This window comes from Stigmatopora nigra, chromosome 12, assembly GCF_051989575.1.
Source record: "Stigmatopora nigra isolate UIUO_SnigA chromosome 12, RoL_Snig_1.1, whole genome shotgun sequence".
Lineage (NCBI taxonomy): Eukaryota > Metazoa > Chordata > Actinopteri > Syngnathiformes > Syngnathidae > Stigmatopora > Stigmatopora nigra.
This window is the reverse complement of record NC_135519.1, coordinates 3,994,433-4,002,411: the sequence shown is the minus strand read 5'-3', so window position 1 is coordinate 4,002,411 and position 7,979 is coordinate 3,994,433. Positions and strand designations below refer to the sequence as shown.

Here is a 7,979-nt window from a genome sequence, read left to right as displayed (position 1 = left end):
ATTCTGATCAATAATAATTTCCTCTGTTCACCAAGTGAAAGAACATTTTTCAATTGTTACGATAGAATTGAAGGAGTTTTTCCTCTTGTAAGTTATATGATTGGCCCTGATACTGGTTAGTACACATTTTCTGTACCACAATACATTTTTTGTTTGCAAACTGAACAGGTGGTGACTAAATAAGACAAAAACTGGAGCTACAGTATTTTACACAAAGCAGTACACTTTTTTTCACCACAATTGACAAAATGAAAAGATAATAAATTAGCATCATATTCAAAGTGCACAGGGGGAACATTACATTTGTTTTTGTCTCAAATCCCCCCCCCCCCACACACACACACACAAACCAAAATAGGAGCAATAACATTACATTAAATGCCTGTCATGCAAGATTCCATCTAGAAATGTAACCTTTCCAAGAAGATTAGTCTAGATCTTCTCCAGAAAATAGAATTTAAAGAAAAAAAAGTGCTATGATATAAAGTGATTGTATTCTAGAATGTCAGTCTCCTGAGGTATATGTTTTTTTTCTCTTTTTTGCTGAGTTATGAGGCGCAAAAGGGAGAGTGCTGATAAAAAGGCAGCTGAAATGACTTTCAAGTGTACAGTTGCAGAGTTTCACAAGAGTAGGCGTTCCATGCAGCCTTCATTGAAAATGAATGGTTTTGAAAATACCCCAAAAAGTCAAATGTCCCATGAACATGACTAGACTATTTGATCCGATATGTGTGATACATTGTCTATGTTGTGAACGTGAGTGGAGAGCGACTTCCGGCTGTCTGTGCTCATTCGGGCACTTGTTTGTTTGGGTCTGTCCTGGCCTTGACCGTGACAATGGCAAGAAAATGCTGCTTTGAACTCCTCTCGGAACTTCCCTAACCAAGAGAAAGAAAGTGAAATGTATCAAGAAATAATTTAACCCTGAATCAAGATGTCATTTTTTAAAGAAAAAAAAGCCATATATATATATTTTTATTCCATCAACCAGTACTGCTTTTATGATAAATTCCGATCATTTATTCCAATTTTTTTTTGATAATGCAATATTTTTTGATCGGTTCAGTACTTGAATTCAAAGCATAAATTCAAATGAATCCAGAGTGCATTTTAAATCGTTTCCTATTAAATTAATGAAGCAATAAATAAACAATGAACACAACAAAGTGTTTCATATATGTAAAATACAAACTAAATATTCAAGAGTTTTATAAATATGTTAATTATTTTTTAAAACAAAAATATGTGCTTTTCATCTAAGGCAACAAAGCAACTGAACACTCATCTCTTAGATGGAAGATAAATCAATGAAAGATAGGAAACATTGCACCAGAGGGCAGTAGGGAGCTCAGACTCCTGGGTTTCACAAGCAAATGAAAAAAAAAAATCAAAAAAAACTCACCACTCAGGAAATTGTAGATGATGGGATTGAGGGCACTATTGGCATATATGAGCCAGTGTGAAAAAGTGAACCAAGCGTATACTGTCTCCCTGTCGTTTGTATTTTTGAAGGTCCCAAAAACTCTGTAGAGACATTTCAAATCAATATCAGGAAGAGCAAAATCAATAAACACTGCCCTAATAAAAAAATGTTAAGATAAAAGACCAGATTCAAACCTTTTCATAACATTAAGAATGCTGATTGGCAGGTAGCACACCGCAAATACAAAGAGCACCACCATCAGCATGCGAGCTGTCTTGCGCCGCGCTCTGATCTGTTTGATCTCGGCACAAACCGTGCTGGTCTTGACCCGAACGGACTCTCCTGGCCCTGCAGTAGCTGCTGAGCACTGCATGGTCTTCCATTTTCTCTGCAAAACTGATGAGCTCCCAGGAATCTATCAAAAAGAAATATATACCTCAGATAGTGATATTATTAAGTGCTTTTTTTTTTAAGATAGAAAGGCAACTGTGTGTACTGAGAAGGATTATTTTTGAAGTGGAATACCTGTTGACACCACAGTTTGTGGCAGATCTGGATGTAGGCCAAAACCATGAGACATAAAGGTGCAAAGTATGTGACAATGAAGAAACAGCTATGGTATATTTTAGGGTAGATTTCAACTGAAAGAAGCACAGACAACGCAATAAAAAACATCATTCATTTGAGTATCTATTTCAGATTATAAAAGCTTCTAGAGGTCCTTTTAATGCTAATAAAAAAAAGCAGCTTGTAAGGAGCACTTTGATAGCAATATGGATCGGTATTGTCTCCCTTTTCTTCTCCTGTTTTGCTCCTCCTACCATACATCTGTCATTGCAGTAGCAAAATACAAGATAATTCATGTTTTTTTCCCTTACTCACTGTACATGTTCTCAACATTTTTCACTTGTTGCGATATAGATCAATAATACCCTTGTGTCAGTAGTAGGTCAATAAAAGAACACGTAGATAAATTCATTTTTGTTGTTGAAGGAAATTCTCTTAACCTTCCTCAAGCAAATAAATTGGTGTCTCTTCAGTGACATGATTAAAGATGTGTTTCCTACATATTTATTTGCCTATGTCGCTATTTGTGTACCTGACTTGAAGAAAAAAGGTAAAGCATGATGATACATTGACATTATATAATTCAGATTTTCAATCAAGTAACTATACACACTATCAGTTATTAGTGCTGCCTACTCACAGCACAGCAAGAAAATTCTAATTATGTCTCTGACATTTCTGTGTACATTTTGTCATGTTCTCCTAATGGTTTCGCGGAATCTATTCCTATTTTTAGCCGTAAATTGTTGCCAAAATGATGAAGGAAAAATAGTCCAGACTTACACAATGTTCTATTGAAGCTATAGCCTGTTGAGTTTACAGCGTTTTAGCGGGGCATTTTGTGCCGATATAGTGAAGGTATTACCACAACCAGTTCATGGTTTAAAACAGGGGTGGGCAAACTTTTCGGCTCGGGGGCCACATTGACTTTAAAAATGTGACAGATGGGCCGGTTCAGTACAAGAAACGATACATATAAAAAAGTGCATCCGTTAACAGTACATATAAAACATAAACTGAAAAAAGGACTAAAGTATTAACATTCTCATCACTCATCATTAAAGTAAAAAGTATAAAGTACAAAGTCAAGTAAAAAGGAATGTACTAAGAAATATTAAATTGTAATCTAAAAGTGTAAAATACAAAAAAACAAATTAGAGTGGACAGAGCTACTGCCACTGGCTTCCGCGTGACTGCGCCATCTTGTGGAAAGAAAAAAAAATTTGGACAACGTCGGCGGGCCGGATTAAAAAGCCTAGCGGGCCACATGTGGCCCGTGGGCCGTATTTTGCCCATATCAGGTCTAAAACCAATCTATTTAGGCTCCTGAACACCCCCATGAGCAAAATAAGTGTGCATGAATAGTAAAAAGAGAGGAACCCATCTAATGGATGGCTCATTTTCCCCCATCAGAGTTATTTACTAAGTGAAAGAACAATAAAATGGTAAAGTTATGGTAAAAAAAATGACTAGTTACACACCTTCCCAGTGTTCATCACATACAGTGAATAAACTGGTCTTGTTAGTGAGCGCCGGTAGTAGACTGCTGCTCTCCATCACAATGGCTTGAGGTATCATAATGATGCACGATACGACCCAGATGATAACAATGCTCTTGCATGCCCTCCTAGCTGTGCTTTTGAAGAGCAACGGGTGGCAGATGGCATACCAGCGGTCTTGTGCAATACAGCTGAGCGTCAGGACTGACACAGAAACCGAGATAGTCTAAAAAAAAAAAAATTAAGCAAAGGATCATTCAGATCGTCAAGCACTTCATTGACTTTTTCCCTCAGCCCCAAGTTAACTGGCATAATCTATCTCATTTTTTTTGGCTGCGTACGCCTTCAGCTTTTCTAAGATATGAACTCTCAGATGTAGTTTGCACTGTAGTTATTTTTCAACCCATTCCGTTGGAATTCAAAGCTTTTATCGATTTTAACAAAAGTGCATTTCTAATACTGTAACTATGAAGTATATATGAAATACTATTTATTTATGACCATTATATATACTTTAACAGTGTTTCGACTGGTCTGACAGTGTTTGAAAATTGCCAAATTATTATTTTTATTTATTTTTAATAATAAAATATTGATTGTTACCTGTAGATAGGGCACAACTTTGCAGAGTGTCTGTCCAAAAAACCATGTCTCTGTGATATCCACCACTAGACTTGCAGGCAGGCAGATGAGAGTGACCAAGACATCAGCAAGGGAGAGATTCACAATGAAGTAATTGGTCACAGTGCGCATGTGGCGATTTTTCCATACTGCAAAACAAACTGAAATAAAAGTATGCATGTAAATACTATGCAAATGGAAAGTAAAGCTTATTTTTCTCTTTCTATTCAATGCTGTAGGGTCTGCGACCCCTGCAAGCGTCGACATTGATTAAACTTTCCACCTCACACAACATTTCAAATGAAGGATTTGCATTATTTACTTAAAAGAGTAAGAAGCCAATCACAAAATTCATAAATTAATCACCACAACAGTCAGAGGTTGTAGCACAGAAAGATTGGAGCCATCTGTATCAAACTTTCTATTTCATATGCAACTCCTTGCCTGCGTCTACAAAATTACCATTGTCGGCCAAGATCTGCATTAATTATGAAAACAAAACTCTTGAGTTTCAAGACGCACTCCTATCTAGCATATAAAACCAGACCGACTTACTTTTCTCTTTTATCAAAGCCCTAAATATGATGGATGTTTTTCCAGAACTTCTCAAACAGTAGGATAAAAATACTCATCTCCCCCATTTCCAATCCTAAAAACTCTCGATCAACTTGGGTATTAGCAGATAATAACTTTAGTTTCAACATTCAAGGTACAGGAAACTGCTTTAGAAAGAGTGACAGGAAACTACTTAGTACCAGAAAAACAGTACTTACTTTTCACCATTATATTAGATCATCAATAAAGTGATTTGTTTCCATGACAAGTAGTTTTCCTATGGGAGCCAACAATCAATATTTTACATCAAAACAACTGAGTACCTCTAGGTGTATTTTGGGGAATTGCAGTTACAGTTATGTGGAGTATCAAGAAGAAAACAACGAGTACTAGAATTCAAATTGTGTGTCCACAAGAAGAACAACAACTATTTGAGACCTCTACGTGACCCTGGGAACCAGTGATGTACAGGATAGTTAAATACCAACAAATTCGGAGTATTAAAAGTACCCCAAAACCTAAAAAAAGTAGTTGTCTAAACTGATTCATGTTCTCATGGTTACCAGAAAAAAATTAGTTGAACATAACTGTTATTTTTGTTTATTTTTACCATGGTGAGTAAACCGTGCAATTAAAATTATTTCCCATCGCAGGCACATTCAAAGTTACAGTAATTACAGGAATTAGTATCATGTAGCGCCAAAGTTCAGCTAATAATTGCTGGGTCAAATGTGTTATTCTCTCAAGGTGCAACTCCGTAAGCCGATTAAATGGGATTCATGGATTTTTTTCAACATTGAAGCTGGTACAGTTTATTTTGTATTGTGTTGAGATTTAAAAACAGATGTGCCATTTATCCATAAGGTGATACAGTACATGCATATTAATTAAGTAACTGCCAATCAACTCAGAATAGCTTCATTTGCATGTTGTGACAGGTGCAGTTTCCAGCACTGGCACGTTAGATGAGGATAGTAAAAAATTGTGTACCAAAGATTATATCAAACATGGCATTTGCAAGATTGAAGTGTGTAGATTTTGGCTATTATCAAAGGGTGCTTCTTAGCAAATATAATTCTTAAATAAATTGGACATATGCATGCTTTTAGTCAATTACTGGGAATTAATATCTTGAGCATCTGCCCTCGGATATGTTAGTGCAGGAACTTGATGCAGTATGTAGAATTGTAAACAATAACGTTCTATTATACTTCAACCAATGCAAATGGGAGGAAGAAAATCAAATAAAATAAAAATGTGAGACATTTACACACTGTCTGTTATTGTCAATCAAATCTCATCTCATTTTCTGGACCGCTTTTTTAAAATTAGGGTCATGGGTATTGTCAACCTAAGGTTGATTTATGAGTCACACAAAGAAAATTCTTTTCCAGTAACCAAAAACAATAATGGAGTAAAAAAAGTGCATTTAATCAATTGAAGGCTTCTTTTCATGAAGGACATCTTAAGCTCTTGATATTATTAAAGGCATTATTAATGTAAAAATAGGGACTCAGATAACAACAAGGATTTTCAGCTTCCACACAAAGATGATGGTAGTCTTTAAGCAATAAAATATAAACAATAGATGCATAGATTCAAAAGAAAGGGTAGTATATTGTTAATAAAAAAAGAAACTCACCCAGTGAGTTGCCGATGAGTGAGACGAAGAAAACAAATATATAAGCTGCAATAAGAACCCACTCATAATGTTTGGGGTGCAAATACTCAGTCCAAATATAATGTAGAAAATCATCGTCGTCCACAGCGGAAAGTCCGTTCAACTCAGTGCCGTTGGCCCCTTGTGCGGAAAAACATTCCTCACATGTTAAGTCCCCGGCGGCCCCCGACATTACGATTGTGTGCGTGTTTAATATTCCCACTTTTTCTTCTTGGCTGGGTTTCCGTCTCCAGTGAATGGAAACTAAATTTGAGGATTGCCTGTCTTGATTGCAGTGCTGAATGCCAAATAAGAAGCGTGGCAAAAAAAGCTTACTTGATAGTGCGAAGATGATGATGCTGCTCACTGGATCCGCATCCTCACCTCTCTCTCTCTCTCTCACTCTCTCTCTCTTTCTCTCTCTCTCTCTTTGCTCGTTCTCTGGCGCGCACGTGGGATGCCACAGGTGCTTCAGCATCACGCAGATAAGCCACTGTCCAGTGGTTGGAATTAATCACTGGCACGGGAGCATCATTTTGTTGTACGTGCACTGGACCCATTAAGCAGCTGTGGATGCTGAGCAAAGTCAAGCAATGTGAATCATTCCGTGTCTAAAAACCAGCATCAAGAAGAATAATTAAGTGCACCTGCATTTTCTATATTGCATTGATACAGTGCGAGTCCTCAAGGCTGTAGGAAAATCATAAATAGGATTTGAATATGTCAATTCTTTGCAATTGAGGTAAAAGGAAACTTTATGTAAGGCTGAGTGAGTAAGTAGATAGGTTGAGTTTCTGTGTCTCATTCTTGCATCCATTTAGATTTTTTGCAGTTGTTTTTAAATGGCATTTCCTGATAACATATTAACTGAAGTGGTAAGATTAATAGGTTACTTGAATCTTTTTTTTACTGTTAAGATAGATTTTTTTTTAAGTATTATTTCTTCTGCCTCATTTTTCCTTTTAGAGTATAATTCTGTATGTAGTGCCTTGCCTCTCAGAATCCCTGCACTTCAACACGCCTTGAACCTACTTGAGTGGAAGTGATGCAGCCCCCTTGTATTTTACCATGGAAAAAGGAGTTTTCATACATTTAAATTTTTTCAATCAGCCAACACGCCTACAGGTTGCTAGTCCCCAAAGTGCAAAAATTACAGCTATAGTGACTTACTGCTAAAAGCTCAGGCTCAGATTATCATTCAGGGACTCTCCAATGACAGCATCAGGAGGCATCTGTTAAGATTGTGGTTTGGTACAAGACCAATTAACCACTTGTTAATGTTTCCAACCACTTGTTGATGTTTCCAACCACTTGTGTAGAGATCATGGGTGTCCAGACCGGTTCTCAAGGACTAGAGTGCGTGCAGGTTTTCATTCCAACCGATGAAGAGGATACATTTTCACCAATCTGGTGTTTGGAAAAGTGTAATCAGTTGATTGCAATCAAGGTGCTGCTTGTTTCAGGAAAAAAACCTCATTGGTTAACAGTCCACAGTGGGTGTGGATTACCTATAATTGGAGAGAAATTTGATAGATTTCTTGTCTTCTTGTCTGTCAAAATTAAAATTACATAGCATTATTTTTCTTCTTGGCCAGACCTATCTGCCAAAATATAGTTTATTGCTTAATTCTGATTAGGTAGCTGCATGAAATGT

General features: G+C 36.7%; 1 protein-coding gene across 3 annotated transcripts; it reads right to left on the bottom strand.

The window, feature by feature from the left end:
• Positions 1–345: 345 nt before the first annotated feature.
• On the bottom strand, positions 346–7,954 carry hcrtr2 (hypocretin (orexin) receptor 2). Of its 3 annotated transcripts, XM_077729727.1 has the most exons (8): positions 7,496–7,954; positions 6,662–6,936; positions 4,093–4,271; positions 3,472–3,715; positions 1,949–2,064; positions 1,618–1,838; positions 1,403–1,524; positions 346–878 (listed from the first exon to the last, which is right to left on the bottom strand). In XM_077729727.1, exons 2-8 carry the CDS (start codon positions 6,801–6,803, stop codon positions 709–711), a joined length of 1,194 nt encoding a protein of 397 aa, XP_077585853.1. In that variant the 5' UTR covers positions 6,804–6,936; positions 7,496–7,954; the 3' UTR covers positions 346–708. The 3 variants fall into 3 exon arrangements, with proteins under 3 accessions (XP_077585853.1, XP_077585854.1, XP_077585852.1); XM_077729728.1 differs by lacking the exon at positions 6,662–6,936; XM_077729726.1 differs by lacking the exons at positions 6,662–6,936; positions 7,496–7,954 and adding an exon at positions 6,308–6,653.
• Between the last annotated feature and the right edge of the window lie 25 nt (positions 7,955–7,979).